The 24,170-nt window shown below is 45.3% G+C and overlaps 1 protein-coding gene across 1 annotated transcript in view; it reads right to left on the bottom strand.

Moving 5' to 3' along the window:
- Window positions 1–316: 316 nt before the first annotated feature.
- Window positions 317–24,170, bottom strand: part of atf3 (activating transcription factor 3) — a 44,065-nt gene continuing 20,211 nt past the window's right edge. Inside the window, exons 2-4 of the mRNA XM_072508771.1 lie at window positions 10,743–10,981; window positions 10,262–10,369; window positions 317–1,142 (exon numbers count right to left, since the gene is read on the bottom strand). Coding sequence (XP_072364872.1) covers window positions 945–1,142; window positions 10,262–10,369; window positions 10,743–10,973 — 537 coding nt within the window. The 5' untranslated portion in view covers window positions 10,974–10,981 and the 3' untranslated portion in view covers window positions 317–944. The remainder of the gene's footprint in view (window positions 1,143–10,261; window positions 10,370–10,742; window positions 10,982–24,170) is intronic.

Below are 24,170 nucleotides of genomic sequence, written 5' to 3'. Positions count from 1 at the left end.
TACTCCCAATGAAAATTTGCTGGGGCTTGTAGCCCATCGTCCCATCTCCCATTTTTTAGAAATGGTTTTTATTACATTTTTAACGTTTCTCCCATGTCTGTTACTAGGAACGTGGAAAATTGAATGCGGAATGACTGTGAAGTGAGTGGTTGAAAAAAAAACCTGGTGGAATCAACTATACACAATTTGACAAAGGATCTATATAGAGTTGTAACGGATTATGAACAACTTTACAGCTCAAAAGAATTTTGTAATCATAATTACAGCTATTATTCTATCAAAATATAACTGAAATCAAGAAATATCAGCTATAAAATTGGCCAAACTAAATGATATGACAATATTTTTATTATTAAATGTATCAAATGCACACCTCGACTATCACAGTGTAGAAAAAAGTTATATTAGAGCACTCCATTAAATTCTCTTTAGTGCTTGTACATACATGCTTAGATTTTGTGGTAACATTGCTTTTCCTTCCTAAACTAATGTAACACGCTTGCAATCACAGTCGGCGTAAACGCTACAGACCTGAATAAAAGCTACAAGGTATAAGTGTCACACAGTCTCAAAGTAACAATACCATAAACGCGCCTGGCATGCCGGTCGGTACATCCACTGGGCATGAACAGCAATTAAAGACAATAAAAGGCATGACGCCTGCGTCAATAGTAAAAAATAATTGTGCAGCCTAATGTTAAGGCAGAGAGCAAGTGTTTTTGCTTTTTCCCCTGTTAGCATGCAGTTTAATGCAGCACTTGTCCAGGTTCAACAGTTAATAGTGAAACAGAAGGTATCCATTATGCTGAAAGTGCAAACTCTTTTGACTAATGAACAGTTTTTATTCCCCTCACAAGTTAGTACCATACTAACATGGAGCTATTTCTGTTCTCGTTGCCTCCTGGGAGACAGACTGTGGCTCCATGATTCATTCCTTTTATGATTTAGTTCTGCAGTGTTCCTTCCTTGACCTGTTGAATAAAAAGATTCTTCTCCTCCTCTGGAGTCGTCCCATTCTGAGCCCGGACTATACATGTAGGCCTGTGTAAGTTCAGCATGTATATCAGCTGTTGTTTCTCATTTTTCAATTCTTCTATTTGTGCTTTCAGCTCCGCGTTCAGAGATTCCAGTTTTTCTGACTCCTAGGGGTAAAGCAGTTTGTCAATTACTCTGCTGTAGTCAGTTATGTTTCTTTAAACAAAACAACTGTACGTTTTGAGTGCAACAAATACAGACCAAAGTAATGCAAAACATATTCCTGACTTTTTATGCTTTTCTCTATTAAACTGTTTCAGGACTTTAATGTTAATCTCCATTTCAATAGTTTTAACTTTCCAGGTAATGTGCCCCCAAAGACTCCCTGAACCATCTAAATACCGAATTGCCATTAAATGGTTATAATATTGTGTCATTTCAGGGATATGTTGTGCTCATTTGTGCTTAGTTTCTTGATGGATCTGTACGACATGCTTAGGAACGTTGTTCCTATCGACCACACTGATGGTTCAAACAATTCCACTGATGCCAAAATACGTAGGAGCATGTCACAGCGTACTCTTTCATTGGTATATTTTGTTGCCTTAGAGTACCTACTTATGAATATTGTTAGACATTTCCACAATTCTGGCTTTATTTTCTCATTGGTCATAATAAATATCCAATACAGCACCACTACGATTCATCCAACAAGGAGTCAAAGGATCCAGCATCAGGAAGATGTGTGTGTGGCGGTGGGGGGGGGGGGGGGAGGCGGCAGGGGGGGGGGGGGCGTGGCGGTGGTGGTGGTGGGTGGGGGGGGGGGGGGTGGCGGTGGGGGGGGGGGGGGGGGGCTGGTGGGAGGGGGTGGCGGTGGGTGGGGGGGGGTGGCAGTGGGGGGGGGGCTGAGAGCCATCTCCCCCTTCCACGACAATCCTAGGTCTCTGATGGGCATCATACTGGCAGCAGCCACTGTCTCACCGGTGGCGCTCAAAGGCCGGCAGCTCTCGGCAGAAGTGACTTCTGCACCTGAGGTCTTTGATCCTGTGGTGGGGGAAGGTTCATTGCTGCCCAGTTAAGTGCCTGTGTGGCACAAGATACAACAGACTGGAGGCAACGCAGGGCTCTTGCTGACTCTCGAGCTGGTAACCAGCACCACTTCATCACCATAGTAAGAGTAAAAAGTACAAAAAGAGAGCATTCTTCAAATATTGACCCTCGATGGTAGACAGGCAGGACCACGAGGATTTGTTGAAGACTTTTAGAATATTGGTTAAAAAGACAAAAATAAGGAATGAAAAGAGGTTCCATGGGTACATTCAGAGTAAATAGTGTCAGGGAAGCAAGATTGAGATAGGCACTTCGAAAGAGATGTTAATCAGATAATCTGAAAAGTAAATAGTCAAAATTATTTCAAGTATGGAAGGAATCAACGGCCGCGATTTAACTAAGGTCCCATAGCGCCGAGAAACACATGGCTATAAAACACGACTTGCATTTGATGAGAGGCCTCAACGGGGAACGTGCGGTTGAGGCCACACATAACCCCATATTGTACACTGAAGAGCTCCGCTCGTCAGACCTCCTCAGTGTAGCGGGAAATCAGGACTTCATTTTTAAATGGCGACCTAATCTCCAAGGCACCCCAAGCAACACCCAACCACCGCCCAGCCCCAACAAGCTGAGAGGGTCCCCAGTCCCACTGCACCCCTCCCAATACCCACACAGGGTGCCCCACTCCAATTGCACCCATGCAGAAAATGCTAGCTTGGCACCGCCAGCCTGGCACCTGGGCAGTGCCATCCTGGCAGTGCCACCCAGGCATCATGGCAGTGCCAAGCTGGCATGCAGGTAGCACTGCCAAGGTGCAAGGCTGGCAATACCAGGGTGCCCAGGTGGCACCAGCAATGCCAGGGTACGGCCCTACCCAAAGGGCATGCACCTGCAGGCCTCCGATCCCACAGGAGACCTCCACGAGTACCATTCCATCTGGTCCCCGTTTGTGGATTTTTTTTTCGTCAAAAAATATACTTTATTCATAAAATCTATCACAAACATTACAGAACATTTTGAATTGTCTTGACTGTACATTTCCATCAGAGTTACACATTCCCTTGACTTTCTTCCATTCAATTTTGATAACCTTATACAGCCCATATGTGGATACCAGTACTGAACGGCACTCACCCAAGAACTCCGAGGCAAGGGAAATTGATCTCACACTTCAGGTAACTCAGGATTCTGCATATTAAAGTGAGACTAGCTGTCTCACTCTGATGCAGATTTGCTCAAAGATGATCGCACCCACAGTGGGCGGGATTTACATCGCAATCTCACATGAGATTGCGTAAGTTCTTGCAAGGGTAGATCCCGGGAGTGGGGTCTTTCAGCTTTTATCGGCCAAGCTGCACCGCAGCGAGCTGCTTTTCGGCCGCAGCGTGGCCATTAAATCGCGCCCATTGACTCTTGAAAATAGAGGCTATTTTCCAGTAAATTTGAAAATCATACTGGTAATTACAGACAAGAAAGTGAACGAAGTATGGTCGTCGCTGAAAGAGTATAACTTCCACATGGCTCATGGTTTACAAAGAAGGATGCTTCAGAAAATAGTCAAGTTCTAGTGGGGGTCTTCAGAGAAGCATTAGAATTAGGAGTTGTAATAATTGTATTTTTTCTTTTAAGTCTTTTTATTGGAGTTTTCCATTTTTACAGAAATTACATCCAACAAAACAAAACACAAAGATAACGATGTACACCAGGCACAGTGCATAATAGTCAGTGCAAGAATGGGTACAAACAAGACCCGATGAATCAGGGACAAAATTTCCAACATATTCCCTGCACAGAAACAAGACCCGTCTACACCAGAACAGGATATAGGCAACATCACAGACCTAAATCGTACCTATCGCTACAAAACAAAATGGAAGAAGGAAGAAACAACAGCTCAAGAGCCCCAGAGCTAATGAGGAAATTGAGTAACACTCACAGCGCAAATTAAACTCTTCTCCAGGCCCAGGCCGAAACAGGCAGCCACGATAGGATCGGGCACCACCAAGCCTCAAATCTCAACCCAGGGTCTCCCATAGGAAAAAAAGGATACACCCAACAAGGAGCAGCAGGATACTGATCACTGATCCCGGAGCCGAGCTTGGCCTAAGCCAGCACCGTCACTAAATAGCAATTCACAAGAACTAAACCCCAAGGATTACCATCACACCCAGCAGTCAAAAAGGGAGACCCATATGAGGAGAAATGACTGACTCATTCCCTAAAGACGAGCCATACAAGTCCTCAATAGGATAACAGACCATCCGCATAGGCCTGAAAAAGGAACGGCGCTAAACAAAACAAAAAGACTAACTCGCACTAGGGGGACCTTCCTCGAACACAGCAAGGACAAAACTAATCCTACCACCCCTCCCCTCCCCTCCACCCTTCATCCCGCTCTGGCTCTGCTCATCCTCCAACAAAGACTACATTGGGATAAATAGACTGAACACAAATTCCGACCTCAACATTCAGCATAAAACAATATAAACTCATTCAATCAGGTTAACAAATGGTGCAAGATATCACACCCAAATTATTCACTTCCCTGCAAGCAAATATAGTGACAACATCAACAGACAACACAATTATTACGTCCAGCATAACAACTGAAATGTCAGGTCATTATCAGGATATATAGTGTCCCCCATGAGTGTCGTTCCATTTGGTCCCCGTTTGTGGGGACCAGTGCTGAATGGCACCCGCCTGAGATCTCTGAGGTGATGGGGATGAATCCCAAAGCCTCAGGTACCTCGGGAATCTGCATATTAGAGTGAGGCTAGCTGTCTCGCTCCAATACGCAGATTTTCCAAAAAGTGATCCCGCCCACAATGCCCACGGTCTCGTGAGATCGTGTTGGATCTCGCAAAGCGTTGTGAGTTATGTAAATCCCAGGAATGGAGTCTCCCGGCTTCTATCGGCCAGGCTGCGCCGCGGCAAATTGCTTTACAGGCGCAGCCTGGCCATTGGATCGCGCCCTATGTAAACCAAGAAATGATATAAAAGAAATGTGCACGCGGATAAAAAATATAGGTTGAAAGATCAGCAGAGCCAGAGCTCGCAAAAACACAGCCGCTCACACGCTCTCATCACATGACCCCCGTCCCACAACCGTATTTGTAAAATAGCAAAAGGTTGTTGTGATAACTACAGTTCAGTAAGATAGATATCTGTCACAGATATAATGCTTTGATCTTTTCCACAAATAGATATGAGACACATTGACAAAGTTCAAGGCAGGTCAATGTGGGTTTAGTTCAAGGCTGGTCAATATGGGTTTGAATGGAATGCTAAGTGGGCAACAGAAGAGAACATCCCACTTGACAAATCGATTGGATAGCTTTGGTGGGGGGGAGGGGGGGAGATTGGAGCTTGTGGATAACTGGAAATTGGGACTTTAATTGTTGCAGTATTTGTTCAATAGATTAGGCACTAGCCGCATATGACAAATTGAGAATCCAGATGGGGCTAATTTTGTTTTTGATTAGTAAATAAAAACTGAGTAATAGACTCTATTGTTCAGCATGTGGTCTCAATTCTCATTCACACTGCATAAACATGTGTACTTCAACCTTTATGCGTGTTTGCTGGTAAAATTGTAAAATGAAAGTGTTTTGTCTCTTGGTTACTGAATGGTGGGGTGGTAATTTCTTAAGAAAGTATAAGTGAAATACATTTCCCTATATTATGCGATGGGATTTTATGTATAACTGAAGCATAATTCCCTCAAACCCCTCCTTTGTGTTCCAAAAGCATGAGATAAAGACCACCATTCCCTGAGTCTATCTGAATATCGTTTTCTACCTTTTCGTGATTTGTGCACATGTCCATCAAATTGTCGTCCATTTCTAATCATTAATCATTCTAACCATTAAGAAAATATTCCGATTTCTTTCTCTTGGATATAAAATGTGTGTCAGGATAAGTAGTTTTATTCACAGTAGTTTTAAAAAAAAATTTATGGCTCCTTTTCTATATATACCCAATTTCCCTTATTTCAATTCTGCATTGAATTAAGGCATGCTCCCAAAACAAAATAGGGAAATCGCCCGGTGCATTGGCCAGGCAAAATTGAGTTTGTCAGCGGCCACTGTTAAAAATAGTAACAGCAATCAATTATATTGTGCTGGAATATGTTAAATTTGACAGCATGCCTTAATTGAATTACCTTAGTTTCAGAAAAAAGCCCCTTTAGCAGGAGAAAACTAAAAATGAATTGGTCATGTTTAAGCCCATCTCATGGGATACCCACAAAGAGGGAAACGTATCCGACGTGTAAATACTCAGCTCATCCAATAGTATGTTGGTTCAAATTATTCACTGCACATTTACAAAGTGGCACCACTTTCTTGGCAGCTGCAAAAATAGTTAACTGGAAGTTAACTGTTGTGACAATAATACTTTTAAATGAATAGTTTTTTGATAGTACAGAACTTGACTATTGCTGAAAAAGAGGCATTTTTTGTCAAAACTTTTTGTTTTGCACTCATCAGGCCAATTCACATGAAAATAACTGTCAGGAGAAACAACATATTTATGCTGTATGAGGAGAGAGTGCTGATTGGTTGGCAAGTGGACTTTGATTGGTGGAGTCTGCCATGGAGACTAACAGTTAACTGCCGAGCATTGTTTGAAATTTAAATCAAGCAACTTGACTCTGATTGGTCAAGACATGCCCTGGGAAGCAATTCACACAAAAGGTAGCACCTGACAGGTTCCTTGTATTTTGATCCCTTTTGGCCGTTTTTTCAGGAGATTTTCCGTTCCATCCTAGCTGGTTGGTGTGTTGGTGTGGATAGTTGACAGAGGGATGTTGGCAAAAAAGGCCACGGGAAAGAAGCTCCCGGCTGCTAGCCCGACAAAGGAATCGGGCAGAGGAAAGATGGTGGAGGCGGCCGCACCCATCACGTCAGAGACGCTGGCGGGGGTGATGGCGCAGGAATTGGAGAAGTTTGGAAAGCAGATGGATGGGCAATTTGAGCAGCAAGGAGAGGAGATTAAGGAATCATTTAAAGCCACCATTGAGGAGGCACTGGGTATGATACAAGAGCAGCTGGGCAAGATCATAGATCATAGAATTTACAGTGCAGAAAGAGGCCATTTGGCCCATCGAGTCTACACAGGCCTTGGAAGCAGCACCCTATTTAAGCCCATGCCTCCACCCTATCACCGTAACCCAGTAAATCACCTAACCTTTTGGACACTAAGGGACAATTTAGCATGGCCAATCCACCTAAGCTGCACATCTTTGAACAGTGGGAGGAAACCTGAGGACCCGGAGGAAACCCACGCAGACACATGGAGAAAGTGCAAACTCCACACAGTCACCCGAAGCTGGAATTAAATCGCGTCCCTGGAGTTGTGAGGCAGATGGCCAAAGCTGTTAAGGACAGGGTGGGACACAGAAGGGTGTGAAGGAGGCCTTGTAAAGGCCTGAAGGTCAACTCGCCTCATTGGAAACTGAAATGTTGTTTGAGGCGGCGAGGAATCAGGGCCTGAAGGCTAAAGATGATGATCTGGAGTACAGGTCGAGGTGCCTGAATCTCAGAGTGGTGGGTTTTCAAACGGACTGGAAGGCCCAAGAGTATTTTGCAGAGAGGCTCTCTTGGTTGGTGGATGGAGATGAAGTATCCTTCCCTCCGGAATTGGACAGGGCAGTACAGCAGAAGCCACGGCCGAATGAACCACCACGGGCGGTGATTGTCCGCTTTCACAGTTTTAAGAGGAAGGAGTGGGCCAATAAGAATCAGCACATAGATTGGGATGGGCATACGGTATGTATTTAGCAGGATATTGGCACTGAGCTGGCGAAGCGGCAGGTGGCCTTTAATAAAGCAGAGGAGGTGCTGTACAACAAGTGTGTGCAGTTCGGTGTGGTGGATCCAGCGAGACTGAGAGTCACGATGGACTCGAAGATTGACAACTTTGACACGTCAGAGTAAGCGGAGGCCTTCTTCAAGCATAAAGGACTGGGAATGAACTGTGGAGGGCTGGTGGGATTGTGTGTGTGAAAGTCAGGTTTGGTGGGTGTTAAATATTGCAACATATTGTGTTACGTCTTTGATCTTCTTCTTCTTGGAGGTTGGTAGGTTGGCCAGGGGGGTTGTGTTGTTGGCCTTTTATGGTCGGTTTTGGTTGGGGCCTTGCGGGGGGGGGGCACCTTGCTCGCACTAAGGGGTGGGCTAGTGAGCAGAAGTGGTGTGGGGGGTGTTGGGCCAGTTTGTTGAGGCTCGATGAGTCTAGAATGTTTGTTTAGGAGGGGGAGGGGGTTAGTTGAGATGGCAGGCTGTCTGCCAGCTTGGGGTGGGGGTGGTGAGGAGGTAAGGTTGGGGGGAGTGGTTGTCTCACCATTTGGTTAGGTACCTCCAGGTACGGAGCTTTGTTAGGAGGATGTTCTTGGAGTTCCCGATGGTACGGTCAGCATCCTTATTGGAGAGGATTCTCTCCTTTCGGATCGGAGGAAGGCAGTATGTCCGGCATGTATGAACAGTTTGTAGGGGAAGAGTTGAGTACCATGGAGGGTGTAAAGGCTAAATGGGTGGAGGACTTGGGGCCAATACTGGATGAGGTATGGATTAAGGCATTGTGAAGGGTGAAAGCCACATCGTTGTGTGAAAGACTAAGCCTGATCCAGCTAAAGGTAGTATTTCAAATTCATCTCACTAAGGCTAGGATGTTGTTGTTTTTTCAGGGGGTGGAGGTGAAATGAAAAAATGAAATGAAAATTGCTTACTGTCACAAGTAGGCTTCAAATGAAGTTACTGTGAAAAGCCCCTAGTTGCCACATTCCGACACCTGTTCAGGGAGGCTAGTACGGGAATTGAACCATGCTACTGACCTGCCTTGGTCTGCTTTAAAAGCCAGCTCTTTAGCCCTGTGCTAAACCAGCCCTGATCAGGTATGAGCCCTGTTCAAGAGGACCCACGCACTACACACACATGTTCTCGTCCTGTTCCCAGCTGGTGTGTTTTTGGAGGTCTTTTTTAGCACCAGGTCAACGATCCTAAATATTGAGCTGAAGCCCTATCCTTTGGTAGCTATATTTGGAGTTTCGGGTGTGACGGAATTGTGGACGGGTGTGGGGGCAGATGCTCTTGCCGTCGCCTCATTGGTGGCATGGAGGGAGATCCTGCTGGGCTGGAGGCTAGCAGCGCAGCCGAGTGCTTCGGCATGGCTGGGGACTTAATGGGGTTTTCGTACCTCGACAAGGTCAAATACACCGTGAGGGGGTCAATCGAAGTGTTCTACTGGAGATGGTAGCCGTTTACATTGTATTTCAGAGAGTTGGTCACTGTTAGCTCTTAGAAGAGGATAAGGTGGGGGGGAGGAGGGTAAGTAGGGGGGTCTTGTTTCTTAGATTGAAGGGTCATTTGTGGGGCTTTTGGTGTTTGCGTTTGGTTAAGGGTTATTGTTTGTACTTCTTGTAATTTTGTGTAAAATGCTAAAACTTTAATTAAAAAATTATTGTAAAAGACATTGTCCATGAAAATGAACGTATTTTAATTTAGCAGAAACAGGCACAATGTGTGTACATGTTCTTTCTGTCTGCAAAGAACAGGGCCCCGTATATTAATATATGTAGCTTCCAGTATAGCAAATGCATGACATGACAAGCCCGACTGACATTCTTTGGTAAATAATCCGCAGTGTGCAAAGAATTACACCAACAGACAGTTTAAGAGTTTACTTTTGAGTGACTAAGATAAAGTGCATCCTCAGACAGGGTCTCAATTGAATATTTAGACTCTACATCAGTACCTGTAATTTCAAAAATGGTCTTTCGCCTTTTAAATTTCTGTTTCTGTTTCATTTTCCTCAAAGGATCACCCACAAGTAACTAAGCATTTAATTTTTACATATTCCTTCAGTTCTACCTCAGTCAGTTGTAACCTGTGACAACAGTGTGAAGTTCAATGCCAAATAGTCTGCATACTGTGGCTGATGCTGAAAGACTGAGAGCGTGGGAACAAGGTCAATCTACTGTGAGGAATAACGCTCCTCCAACCTAAGGATCAGTTTTCAGGCTTCACCCACCCTTACCGACATGGCAAACAATGAAACTAGCTGACCAAACATTACTATTGTTTTGGAAACTTAAAAGTGCAAAGAGCTGGAAACAATTTTGGCTGTCGGTGGCCATGTAGGTAATACAAGACCATTTCTATGAAATCAGAGCAATGCAGCTTCCATAAGCGTCCATCCCTCAGGCCAATGAGATTGTGACACATGAACTTACTTTCTGTAATATGTCTGTCCTTTCCTTCTTCTTATTTCGACATTTAGCCGCTGCTATTTTATTTCTTTCCCTCCTTCGTCTTCTCCTCTCATCTTCCTGTGGTGTCGCCTGTAAGAATGAATATCTAAACTCACTTTCTTAAAATGAAATGAAAATCGCTTATTGTCACAAGTAGGCTTCGAATGAAGTTACTGTGAAAAGCCCCTAGTCGCCACATTCCGGCGCCTGTTCAGGGAGGCTGGTACGGGAATTGAACCATGCTGCTGGCCTGCCTTGGTTTGCTTTCAAAGCCAGTGATTTAGCCCAGTGCTAAACAGCCCCTATTAGAATTGTGAGACAGCAGCAGTGCCTCAAAATCTAAAATAAGATTATCATTAGTTTGAGGTCACAATTTAATTTGTACTGTTGTAATGTTCTAGGTTCCGTGTTCACGTTAAGGTATAATTTTAGTATTCCCATGATATACATATGTGTAACTCACCTTTTTTTCTATTGCTTCATTTGAACTCTCAGTTCCTGTTAAATATTCCATGGTTGAGACTCCATTTGATATCCGTTTGCTTTGAATGGCAAATCGCAGCTCTTCTTTGACCAAAGGGGTAATGTTTGTAAATTCATCAAATACCAAAGACATTGAGGGTGATATACATGGAACGACTGCTGCTGTACTGACATCTGATGCAGATGCTTGTCCTATGTGTTGGAGCATCATGGTATTGGCTGTTGAGAACAATGAACATGGAATTATTTCAGGTAATTATAATAAAATTACGGTTTCAGGTAGCTGTTTCTCACCTCTCTTCTTAGATGATGGTGCCCCCCACCCCCCCCCCCCCCCCCACCCCCCACCCCCCATGGCAATACGTTCACCAGCTGCCTGCCAATTTGTTTCTGGGGACATGATATTCATCCCATGCATTTCTGGTAGGAATCTCATTCACCCAAGAGCATGTTGGGGAAATCAATGACTTGCCATCCATTAAAATGAGCTCAGTTGGGCAGTCACCAGACTTGCACATTCATTGAGCGAGGCTGCCCACCATAGTCATAAATTGTCCCTATAAAAATTTAACCCATATTCCTATTAATTTGGATATACAAAAATTAAATCCATATTCCTAATAATTTAATTATCAATTGTGAGCCTAAACTGCGAAGGTTACACATAAATAAGTCAGAAATAATTAGCCAATGTCGACAAAGGGCCATACGCATCTCCCTCCATTAGAGAGAGGCAATTGGTTATATATAGTTTGAGGGGCAGCGCGCCACAACATGAATGTGAGGACTCGTCTACTGAGGTAGTATGGCTGAGGTTAGAAACAGGAAAGGAGAGGTCACCCTGTTAGGGGTTTTCTATAGGCCTCGGAAAAGTTCCAGAGATGTAGAGGAAAGGATTGCAAAGATGATTCTGGATAGGAGCGAAAGCAACAGGGTAGTTGTTATGATGGACTTTAACTTTCCAAATATTGACTGGAAACGCTATAGTTCAAGTACTTTAGATGGGTCCAATGTGTGCAGGCGGGTTTCCTGACACAGTATGTAGATAGGCCAACGAGAGGCAAGGCCATATTGGATTTGGTACTGGATAATGAACCAGGACAGGTGTTAGATTTGGAGGTAGGTGAGCACTTTGGTGATAGTGACCACAATTCGATTACGTTTACTTTAGTGATGGAAAGGGATAGGTATATACCGCAGGGCAAGAATTATATCTGGGGGAAAGGCAATTATGATGCGATGAGGCATGACTTAGGATGCATCGGATGGAGAGGAAAACTGCAGGGGATGGGCACAATGGAAATGTGGAGCTTGTTCAAGGAACAGCTACTGCGTGTCCTTGATAAGTATGTACCTGTCAGGCAGGGAGGAAGTGGTCGAGCAAGGGAACCGTGGTTTACTAAAGCAGTCGAAACACTTGTCAAGAGGAAGAAGGAGGCTTATGTAAAGATGAGACATGAAGGTTCAGTTAGGGCGTTCGAGAGTTACAAGTTAGCTAGGAAGGACCTAAAGAGAGAGCTAAGAGCCAGGAGGGGACATGAGAAGTCTTTGGCAGGTAGGATCAAGGATAACCCTAAAGCTTTCTATAGATATGTCAGGAATAAACGAATGACTAGGGTAAGAGTAGGGCCAGTCAAGGACAGTAGTGGGAAGTTGTGCTTGGAGTCCAAGGAGATAGGAGAGGTGCTAAATGAATACTTTTCATCAGTATACACACAGGAAAAAGACAATGTTGTCAAGGAGAATACTGAGATTCAGGCTATTAGACTAGAAGGGCTTGAGGTTCAGAAGGAGGAGGTGTTAGCAATTCTGGAAAGTGTGAAAATAGATAAGTCCCCTGGGCCGGATGGGATTTATCCTAGGATTCTCTGGGAAGCTTGGGAGGAGATTGCTGAGCCTTTGGCTTTGATCTTTAAGTCATCTTTGTCTACAGGAATAGTGCCAGGAGACTGGAGGGTAGAAAATGTTGTCCCCTTGTTCAAGAAGGGGAGTAGAGACAACCCCAGTAACTATAGACCAGTGAACCTTACTTCTGTGTGGGCAAAATATTGGAAAGGTTTATAAGAGATAGGATGTATCATCATCTGGAAAGGAATAATTTGATTAGAGATAGTCAACACGGTTTTGTGAAGGGTAGGTCGTGCCTCACACACCTTATTGAGTTATTTGAGAAGGTGACCAAACAGGTGGATGAGGGTAAAGCAGTTGACGTGGTGTATATGGATTTCAGTAAAGCGTTTGATAAGGTTCCCCACGGTAGGCTATTGCAGAAAATACAGAGGCATGGGATTCAGGGTGATTTAGCAGTTTGGATCAGAAATTGGCTAGCTGGAAGAAGACAAAGAGTGGTGGTTGATGGGAAATGTTCAGACTGGAGTCCAGTTACTAGTGGTGTACCACAAGGATCTGTTTTGGGGCCACTGCTGTTTATCATTTTTATAAATGACCTGGAGGAGGGCGTAGAAGGATGGGTGAGTACATTTGCAGATGACACTAAAGCCGGTGGAGTTGTGGACAGTGCGGAAGGATGTTACGAGTTACAGAGGGACATAGATAAGCTGCAGTGCTGGGCTGAGAGGTGGCAAATGGAGTTTAATGCAAAAAAGTGTGAGGTGATTCATTTTGGAAGGAATAACAGGAAGACAGAGTACTGGGCTAATGGTAAGATTCTTGGCAGTGTGGATGAGCAGAGAGATCTCGGTGTCCATGTACATAGATCCCTGATAGTTGCCATCCAGGTTGAGAGGGTTGTTAAGAAGGCATACAGTGTGTTAGCCTTTATTGGTAGAGGGATTGAGTTTCGGAGCCATGAGGTCATGTTGCAGCCGTACAAAACTCTGGTGCGGCCGCATTTGGAGTATTGCGTGCAATTCTAGTCACCGCATTATAGGAAAGATGTGGAAGCATTGGAAAGGGTGCAGAGGAGATTTACCAGAATGTTGCCTGGTAAGAAGGGAAGATCTTATGAGGAAAGGCTGAGGGACTTGAGGCTGATTTTGTTAGAGAGAAGAAGGTTAAGGGGTGACTTAATTGAGGCATACAAGATGATCAGAGGATTGGATAGGGTGGACAGTGAGAGCCTTTTTCCTCAGATGGTGATGTCTAGCACGAGGGGACATAGCTTTAAATTGAGGGGGGATAGATATAAGACAGATGTCAGAGGTAGATTCTTTATGCAGGGAGTAGTAAGGGCGTGGAATGCCCTGCCTACAACAGTAGTGGACTCGCCAACACTAAGGGCATTCAAATGGTCATTGGATAGACATATGGACGATAATGGAATAGTGTAGATGGGCTTTAGAGTGGTTTCACAGGTAGGCACAACATCGAGGGCCGAAGGGCCTGTACTGCGCTGTAATGTTCTATGAATGAGGAGGCAGGTCTCCATATATGATTGTGTAACCTTGCTGCACCTCATTCACTGCAATAGCCGAAATCAGCTAACACAATACCGAGAACCAACCTTGGTATCTATGATACAATAATCTCAGACAGCAGGCTGACACTGAAACTGGTGCAAAAATGGGGGAAAACGGTATGAAATGATTTTCATATTGTCAACTGGCCCTATACTGTTGCCGTTCCCACTCACTTTGGGCCCTTTTCAAAAAGCTTTTGTGCATCTTGACTGAATTCAATCTCAGCTTCTGGAGAAGAAACAATGGAAGCGTTCTAATTCTTGTGTCGAGCAGTTCTTCCAGAGTCTGCTCTGATAGTGAAACATGTGCAACACTCTGCATTGTAAAGCCCTGTGTAAACATTGACAGTTGTTTATTCGCTAGTGAGAGCGTCCTTCTACTTCAAGTGCTGGAACTGAAGAATTCATCTGGAATTGGCACTATGTAAAACTACCCAGAATCAATTGAAGGCTAATTTGAAGAATGTATATATCCAAGCAGCAGGGAGATGTCAATGAACAGATACAACGTCACACCATAATGCTTTTACAAAGATCTAATATAGCTATGAGATTAGAAGACAGCTGTGCCTTCACTGCTCAGCATAAACGTTTGCTCACTGTAGCCCTGTCATCACCTCCATGATCAATTATTTATTCCTATTACATAAGCAACTCGGAATGCTTTAGGTCAGATCTCAGGGTTCCATTCTGTACATAGCACTTCCGCCTCCATTCCTAACAGTTGTCACCATTAGGAACATGTTTTTTAGAAGTTAAGGTAGTATGGTGAAAGACATATATGGGTTTGAAGACATATATGGGTTTGTCTCAGCTATCCCCATATCTGAAGCTCTTGACTAAAGAATTGGGGAAATTAAGCAAATGTCATCCTTCGCATGCTATTGTGGGTTTGCTTGCTACTTAAAACAAAATAGCAGTTCACTCAGTTACATACTATATACATTCATAAGTACTGAACTGTACAACCAAAAATGTTACCACATTAATTTGCCAGGACTTCAGAAAAAGGAGAGCTGGAGCAAATTCCCTGGAAGGAGTGTATTTTTTTAAATCGTTCATGGGATATTGGCACCATTGGCAATTTATTGCCCATCCCTAATTGCCCTCAAGAAGATGGTGGTGATCTTCCTTCTTGAACCACTAGAGTCCATAGGGTATAGGCACACCCACTCATTCCATTCACAAATGCATCTCTTCCTTGCTCCCTTCTGAGAAACCACCCTCCTCTCAAATGAAAGCTTTTGCACAAGCACCATTTCTCTCTTGCTTCACTTTATATTCCCCATCCTTTTTCCCTGTTCAATAGCACCTCAGCCTGTGTGCATCTTGTCCCTTCATCTCAGCATGTACATATCAGTACAAACTCCACATACCTGCTCTCTTCTTTTCACTAACGCTCACTTTCCTTTCTGCGTGATAATAATCATGAGTAGATGACCAGCCAACCTCATGATTGAGAGTGAGTTGGAGCTGTAAACCATGAACTTTTCTTGGCCTTCCCAAGCTGTGGCATTTTGAGGTTGGGGTCTTCAGTGGGTCCTTAGGGGTAGTATGGTAGCATAGTGATTAGCACTATGGCTTCACAGCCCCAGGGTCCCAGGTTCGATTCCTGGCTTCGGTCACTGTCTGTGCAGAGTCTGCACGTTCTCCCCATGTCTGCATGGGTTTCCTTCGGTTGCTCCGGTTTCCTCCCACAAGGCCCGAACGATGTGCAGTTAGGTAATTTGGACATTCTGAATTCTCCCTCTGTGTACCCGAACAGGTGCCAGAATGTGGCAACTCGGGGCTTTTCGCAGTAACTTCATTGGAGTGTTAATGTAAGCCTACTTGTGACAATAAAGATTATTATTATTATTGACATCAGCCTCTTGCAGAGACTAACAGAATTGGGAGGCCAAGGGGAGAGTGTGCTTCCAGCACAGCCACACTCCCTTTTATTGCCACAAACTGAAAATGTAAGTTCAGTCTTCAATTCGTTCACTTACATGGTTTTAAAATGAGCTGTCAACACTAACATTGCTCAACACCCCCACCCCTGATAATGTTCACTCCCTCCTCACACCGGCATTGCTCAGCCCTTCCACCCCTGACCACGTTCAATCCCTCCCCCCACCGCCGGACCACGTTCAACCCCTCCCCCCACCCGATAGTGTTCACCCCCCACCTCTGACCACATTCACCCCCCCACCTCTGACCACATTCACCCCACCCCTGACAATGCTCACCCCCCTCCCCCGACAATGTTCACCTCCTCCCCCACCCCTGACCACGTTCACCCCCCTTCCCCCACCGCCTCTGACCACGTTCACCCCACCCCTGACAATGCTCACCCCCCTCCCCCGACAATGTTCACCTCCTCCCCCACCCCTGACCACGTTCACCCCCCTCCCCCCACCACCTCTGACCACATTCACCCCCCTTCCCCCACCACCTCTGACCACGTTCAACCCCTCCCCCACCTCTTAAAGTGTTCATCCCTTACCCCACCCCGGACAATGTTCTACCCCACCCCTGACCACATTCATACCCTCCCCTACCCCTGACAATGTTCACCCCCTCTCCCACTCCTGACAGCGCTCAGCCCCTCCCTCAGGGATGAGCACTTCCAGAGAGGGGAGAGGACATTGCTATCTGTTCTGGAGGTGCTTTGAGGCTCCAGTTGATTTACTTAGAGTTCCGCTCTTTTTTAAAATAAATTTAGAATACCCAATTCATTTTTCCAATTAAGGGGCAATTGAGCATGGCCACCTGCCCTGCACATCTTTGGGTTGTGGGGGTGAAACCCACACAGACACGGGGAGAATGTGCAAACTCCACACGGACACCCGGGATCGAACCTGGGACCTCAGCGCCTGCTGAACCACTGCGCCACCGTGCTGCCTTGAGTTCCGCTGGTTTTTTACCTGCTATAAAAAACGTAAATAAATCGGTGTAAAACCCAGAGTATGCCTGGTGTAAACAGCCCTGTGTGGTTCTGGCCATCTAATCCCACTGTCGTTGGATTCACAGAGCAGTTGGGACAGAGTAAAACCAATATTGGGAAATGTAAAGTTCCCGCATAAGTGCGGCAGATGTGGCCACCTTGGGACTTCCTTCCGGTCCAGAGGCGCAACAGAGACATGAATCGAGTTCGAGGCCTCTCCCCATATCGGAAAATTTGGGTAAACCTTTTTTAAATAAATACTTTTATTGACTTTTACATTTGTACACTCTACAGGAGATGATCAAAACGGTTCTTTACATGATTTTAAACTTTTTATTCCAAAAGCCCACTCCTCTTTAAGAGATGAACTATCATCCTGTAAAGCAGCAGACAGGGTACAGATCTATAGATAGATCCGTGCATTATGTAAGAGATTGCTAACGTGATCACGTCACTGCCTGTAACAATTTATCCAACCCGGAAAGCAAAGAGAAAACAAAGAAAACACTGCAATCCTTCACACTGTGCCCAGATATTAATCAGCTGTGGTACAAATGTCTCAATACACATCGGGGAAGACCTAATTATACCACAACAATTGATCTTCAAACAATCTAGATACATTTACTGGAAGAATCAATTTGCAAACACAGCTATTAGGTTTACCTGCAAGCACTGACACAGCAATAAATCAACAGCAACAGGTGTTGCAATGCTAAGCAAAATCCAACAACAGGAAGGTGACAATCTTTAGCGTGCACATGTGAGTGACAGTTAATTACGATGTCAGCCAGTAAATTGGTGTGAAATCAACAGCTATTCATTTATATGACTGCCGCCTCATATTGCACTTGGCATTCAGAAACAAGATGGATAGAAATGAGCCCACCCAGCAGTCTATAACACCCCACTGTATAAAATACAACAACTCAACAGGTTTTTCAACAGAAGGCCTTGTTGCAAGTTGTAACACTCCAGAAGACTGAATTATTTAATAATCTGGAGCGAATACCATATTGTTTAATATGATGGCATAGGCTGGTGCCTGAGATCAGACTTTAGCACGCAAATGTGAAACCTGTCTGATGGACAGAGCTTCTGGACATCCCAAATGGTGGACACCACCTTCATACAGAATCACTGTAAAAACAGTGAGCGGTCAAGTCTGCAGTCTTTCCTCATTATTTATTTTAAGAATTTGTGTCAACTGCACTGCTGTGGCCATTGACAAACTACAGACTTAAACATAGCTGTTACTGTGGTGTCCACCACAAATCATGTACATGAGCAATGCTTCTGATGGAAACATTACACGAGTCCCCATTGAAAGTACTAATTGTCCCACAGGAATTACACCTGGACCAAGAGAACTGTTCTAGTCACGTTCACAGAGGCAGCAAAGCAATCTTGCCACCATTGGCGACATACAAGTTCTCAATTGTTGTAAATTTTAATGTTAAAATAATGGCTACTAAAAACAACAGCTGCATAAAGATAAGCTAGATTTATTTTAACACGCAGAAGAAGACAGAGCAAAGGGACAACGCACAGGCTCCAAATTCGAACATAATCACATCCGGGGCAAATACACAGCAGGTGAGACAGAGCAGGCAGCCCCAGCATGCAAAGGTTAAATGGAACCACCTTGTTTGTTAGGGCTTCCTATTTAGGTGTACAGACCTTTGCAGGGTGAGTTACATGCCACTGTGCAATTCCACCCTGGAACTGGGATCATTGTCATGGGTAGTAGATTGGGTATTAAAGAGGGTACTTATGACAATTATGGTCGAGATCCATGTGATGATGCTGCCGTTGGACTGGGGTGGGCACAGTAAGAAGTTTTGCAACACCAGGTTAAAGTCCAACAGGTTTATTTGGAATCACTAGATTTTGGAGCGTAGCTCCTTCATCAGCTGAGTGATGATCCAGGACGAATTATAAAATGGAAAAAGGTCCAGGCTCATGAAACACAGGCATAGAAAGAAGATGCATAACTTTATTCTGGTCATGGTTTCAGATCCACACTGGCCATGTAGGGCACTATCAAATGGAATAATTATGAAATTCAAAACCTATTACAAAGCAGGACAAAGAATAAGATTCTGTCATTGGGAACAGAAGTCAATTTGTTGGAAGACTGGAACTTTTTAGCAAGGATGGGATTGATTTGGGCAAGCTAACTGGAACTTTTAACTGCTAATCATAGAATTTACAGTGCAGAAGGAGGCAATTCGGCCCATCAAGTCTGCACCGGCCCTTGGAAAGGGCACCCCACCCAAGCCCACCCTATTCCCGTAGTCGTCTAACCTTTTTGGACATTAAGGGCAATTTAGCATGGCCAATCCACCTAACCTACAAATCTTTGGACTGTGGGAGGAAACCGGAGCCCCCGGAGGAAACCCACGCAGATACGGGGAGAACGTGCAGACTCTGCACAAACAGTAACCCAAGCCGGGAATCGAACCTGGGACCCTGGCGCTGTGAAGCAACTGTGCTAACCACTGTGCTACCGTGCCACTCGTAATGCCAAGGAAACACTCAGCAAGTCTTTAAGATCATCAGACTGGACATTGGTGTAAAATAGAAGAGCAGTGTGATTCTAAACAAAGACATCATAATATAAAATAATGTAGGTGTTAGCTCATCTGTCCTGTGGACCCACCAGGAAAGAATGGAATTAAGGGACATCATCATACCAGCTCATAAGGATGGGCAGCACGATAGCAATGTGGATAGCACAATTACTTCACAGCTCCAGGGTCCCAGGTTCGATTCCGGCTTGGGTCACTGTCTGTGCGGAGTCTGCACATCCTCCCCGTGTGTGCGTGGGTTTCCTCCGGGTGCTTCGGTTTCCTCCCAAGTCCAAAGATGTGCAGGTTAGGTGGACTGGCCATGATAAATTGCCCTTAGTGTCCAAAATTGCCCTTAGTGTTGGGTGGGGTTACTGTGTTATGGCGATAGGGTGGAGGTGTTGACCTTGGGTAGGGTGCTCTTTCCAAGAGCCGGTGCAGACTCGATGGGCCGAATGGCCTCCTTCTGCACTATAAATTCTATGATACTTTATTAAATAACTCTATAGAATTCTTTAGAAATAAATTGCCAGAAGATAATATACTGAAAAGCGAGCTGACAACCCTCACCAAATTTGGCTGGGCCCACATTTCACATATCTCAATGCATGCTGTTTAGAAAGAAATATAGGTAAAAGTGGAATGGTCGTTGTTGTTATGAATGGAATAAATAATGGAACACGGTGATATTCCAAGTAGAAAGAATATTGTGGACGCGTTCAAGTGGCTATTTTAAATGTTAAAAGTTGAAAGTAGCCAGGAGGCCTTAAGCTGAAATGTCCGTTTAGCTCATGGTCCAGACAAGACTTGGTAAAGGTGTTGAAGTCAGGACTGGGAACAGCCAACTTAAGGTTCAGCAAGCAGCTGATTATCACAAGAAATACCCTCCAAGCGCTGATTAAAAGACATTGTGTAATGACTAATGATTCAGCTAACAACACTCTCTTGGCGACAACATGACATTGATGTTAATTTCAAGCGCGATTTCAATGGATACTCGCTATCTCATGGTCATTACTATTGGGAGCTGTGAGGAGGACCCCCTGAAACACACCAGGAGATTATTTTGGGTTGCTTCGGATATATTACATTTCTCACAAAGCAAATCTGACAGCGGGACTGGGAGGTTGCTGGATCAACCGGCTAACGAGTCCTCGCCATGGCCAACCTTGCCACCTTGGAGGTGTGTTGAAAGTGGCTAGATTTCCCCTCCCAGCAGTGGTCAGAGTCCATTTCCGGATGTCAGTGGTCAGATTGGGGAAGCTGCTGGCCCACTGAGAATAAACCAGGTGCCTGGAGGTGCCCCCCCCCACCCCCGGTTCACTGGGTGTGCCCTTCCACCGATACTGGCCCTCACCCCCCCCCCCCCCCCCCCCCCCCCCCCCACACACACACACACACACTTACTGCAGCCGCTGGACATTCTATGGAGAGGCTTCCCATCCAAAATGATGGCCTGGCAGCTGTGACCACAAATATTTTTTTTTCTGGAACTCGGAATGGAATCAATTTCCGTGAAGTTTTAAGTGGAACTTCCCACCTCCTGCCCTCTCATTTTTGTGTGTTTGCCGTTACCACGCTGCTTGTAAAACTGCTAGATTCACATCTGATTCAAGGTCCTCTCCCCCCCCCCCCCACTTTTGCAGGAAAATACATGTTTTAAACCATCTTAAAACAGTTTAAACTGACAACTGGCATGATTCATTCCTTTTCCTGCTGCAGACTTTGGCGTTGTACTGAGCTGGGCTTACATGAGTCAGACTGTTCATTCTTTGAACATTATTAACCTTTTCTTTGCTGTCATGAGTTGGCATCTCAGCGAGTTTACTTTGGCTGGAGATATTAAGTTTTAGAACGCTGATTAGAGTACACTGACTCACTTTTCCGGTCTCCCTATTAGAAAACGGATGTAGAAACACTGGAGAAAGTGCAAAAAAGAGATTTACATCGATGACACCAGAACAGAGAGGACACAGCTATTAGGAAAGACTGAACTGGCCGGCCTCATGCCTCTCCACTGCTGGGTCTCTAAAATTCTGATAGGATTCCGGAGGGAAGACATCGAGCAGATGTTTCCGCTCATGGGTGGGGCTGGGTTGGGGTTGCTAAGCTACTGCAGTCCCTAATGAATCCAGAAGGAATTCAGGAGGAACATTTTACACAGGAAGTGGTGTGATTGAAACCACGGTAGCACAGTGGTTAGCATTGCTGCCTCACAACGCCAGTGACCCGGGTTCAATTCCCGCCTTGGGTCACTGTCTGTGTGGAGTTTGCAACTTCTCCCCACGAGTTTCCTCCCCATGCTCTGGTTTCCTCCCACAGTCCAGGTGTTGGTCTAGGTAGGGTACTCTTTCCAAGGGTTGCTGGCAGACTTCATGGGCCGAATGGCCTCATTCTGCACTGTAGAGCAGTGTTTTTCAAACTTTTTTTCCGTGGCTCATTTTTACCAACCGGCCAACCTTCAGGACCCAACCCGGCCAACCTTTGCAACCCACACCGGCCGACCTTCGTGACCCACGCTGGCCGACCATCGTGGCTCACGCCTGCTGACCTGCGCGACCCACCATTTTCTCTTACGGTCTTTGTTGCTGACAAAAATGGAGGAAATAGCTTTGAGTTCCTTTGGCTCCAATGGGCCCTTTCTCCCTTTGGTCCCTTTGGCCCCCTGAACTTGTAAAATAAAAGGCTGCGACCGTATTAAAAAAAATGCGGCCACACTCCGCATGCGTGCCCGATTATCGGTGTGCATGCACATAGTTTAACGTGCGCATGATCGGGCATGCATGCGCAGTGCGGCCAAATTTTTAAAATATGTTTGTGGCCATTTTGAAGGGCGCTTGCAGCTGGCAAAGTTAAAAGCCGGCTGTTGCACGCGGATTTGCACGATCGGGCATGGCACGACGGATAGCTCCGTGACCCTCCCAACACCCGCCTGCAACCCACCCGTGGGTCGCGACCCAGAGTTTGACAATGCCTGCTGTAGAGATTGTATTACCACAATGGGTAGTTAGTTGAGCGATTAGCATTGATGCATTTAAGGGGACATTAGATAAGTGCAGGAGGAAAATATGGAACAGAAAAATACATTGATAGTGTCAGAAATTAGGTGGAAGGCCATTTGGAGCGCAAACATTGGCATGGACCTGGGTCAAAAAGCCTGTTTCTGTGCGTGAAATTCTATTTTGCCTTTCCTCGATACTACAACACATGGCTGGGCATTGACATCAATTCATTATGTGGCCAGGGATTTAAAATCCCCGCGCTGCTCATTTACTGGTTCGTAAGCAAACAAGCTGCATTACTAAACAGAGTTACATAATGTTATCAGGTATTGATATTACTGGAGCTTAGACCAACTTGATTCAAACATAAGCTGCGGAATTCTCCATCGGCAGGATCCTCTGCTCCGCCGGCAGCACAACTATGCTCTCGGGTTTCCCGATGGCGTGGGGTGGCCACATGGGAAATCCCATTGGCTAGCTACCGGAACGAAGGATCCCGTTGCCGGCGAGAGCGCGCAGCGCAGGAAAACGTGGCTGGTGGATCGGAGCATCTCACCCACGATCTTGAGAGGTGTTGACAGGGTGGATGTGGAGGGGATATTTCCTCTTGTGGGACGATCGAGAACCAGGGGTCAGGGTTCAAAAATAAGGGGTCACCCATTTCAGACAGAGATGAGATTTTTTTCTCAGAGGGTCATGAGTTTCTGGAACCTTTCCTCAAAGGGCAGTGGAAGCAAAGCATCTGAATATTTTTAAGACAGAGCTGGATAGATTCTTGATAAGTAAAGGGGTGTAGGCCTACTTCTGCTCCTAATTCATATGTTAGACCACTACCATAGAATTATAGAATCAGGAGGAGGCCATTCGGTCCATCAAGTCTGTATTGACCTTTCAAATGAGTGCCCTACATTGGCCCAACCCCCTGTCCTATCCCCAGTATCCCACCTAACGTTTGGACACTGAGGGGCAATTTTTGCATGGCCAATCCACCTAACCTGCACATCTTTGGACTGTGGGAGTAAACCGGAGCACCCAGAGGAAACCCACGCACACACGGGGAGAATGTGCAAACTCCAGATAGTCATCCGAGGTTGGAATCGAACCTGGGTCCTTGCTGCTGTGAGGCAGAAGTGCTAATCACTGTGCCAACATGCCGCCCTACCAGATCTTCCATGATCTTATTGAATAGTGGAGCATGCTCAAAGGGTTAAATGTTCTATGCCTGCTAATGTCCTATGTGTTGTTCAATCACACACCACTTTCATCACCTCAACTTATAGTACTGTGCATGGAACTTAAAACGTTGTTGTTGGTATTATTCACAAAGCAATCAAACCATATTGGTTTACTGCACAGTGAAGGCCCCTCTAACTACTGTCGATATTGGCTTTGTTGGATTCAAAGCTATTCCCACTCCTCCAAAATGTTCCCGAAGTGCTGTTTAGCCACAGATTAACCTTTGCTTCAGCTACTTCTTGAAACAAAGCATTCA

Source organism: Scyliorhinus torazame, chromosome 1 (genome assembly GCF_047496885.1).
Source record: "Scyliorhinus torazame isolate Kashiwa2021f chromosome 1, sScyTor2.1, whole genome shotgun sequence".
NCBI lineage: Eukaryota > Metazoa > Chordata > Chondrichthyes > Carcharhiniformes > Scyliorhinidae > Scyliorhinus > Scyliorhinus torazame.
The sequence above is the reverse complement of the archived record's forward strand: the minus strand, read 5'-3'. Positions and strand labels throughout refer to the sequence as shown.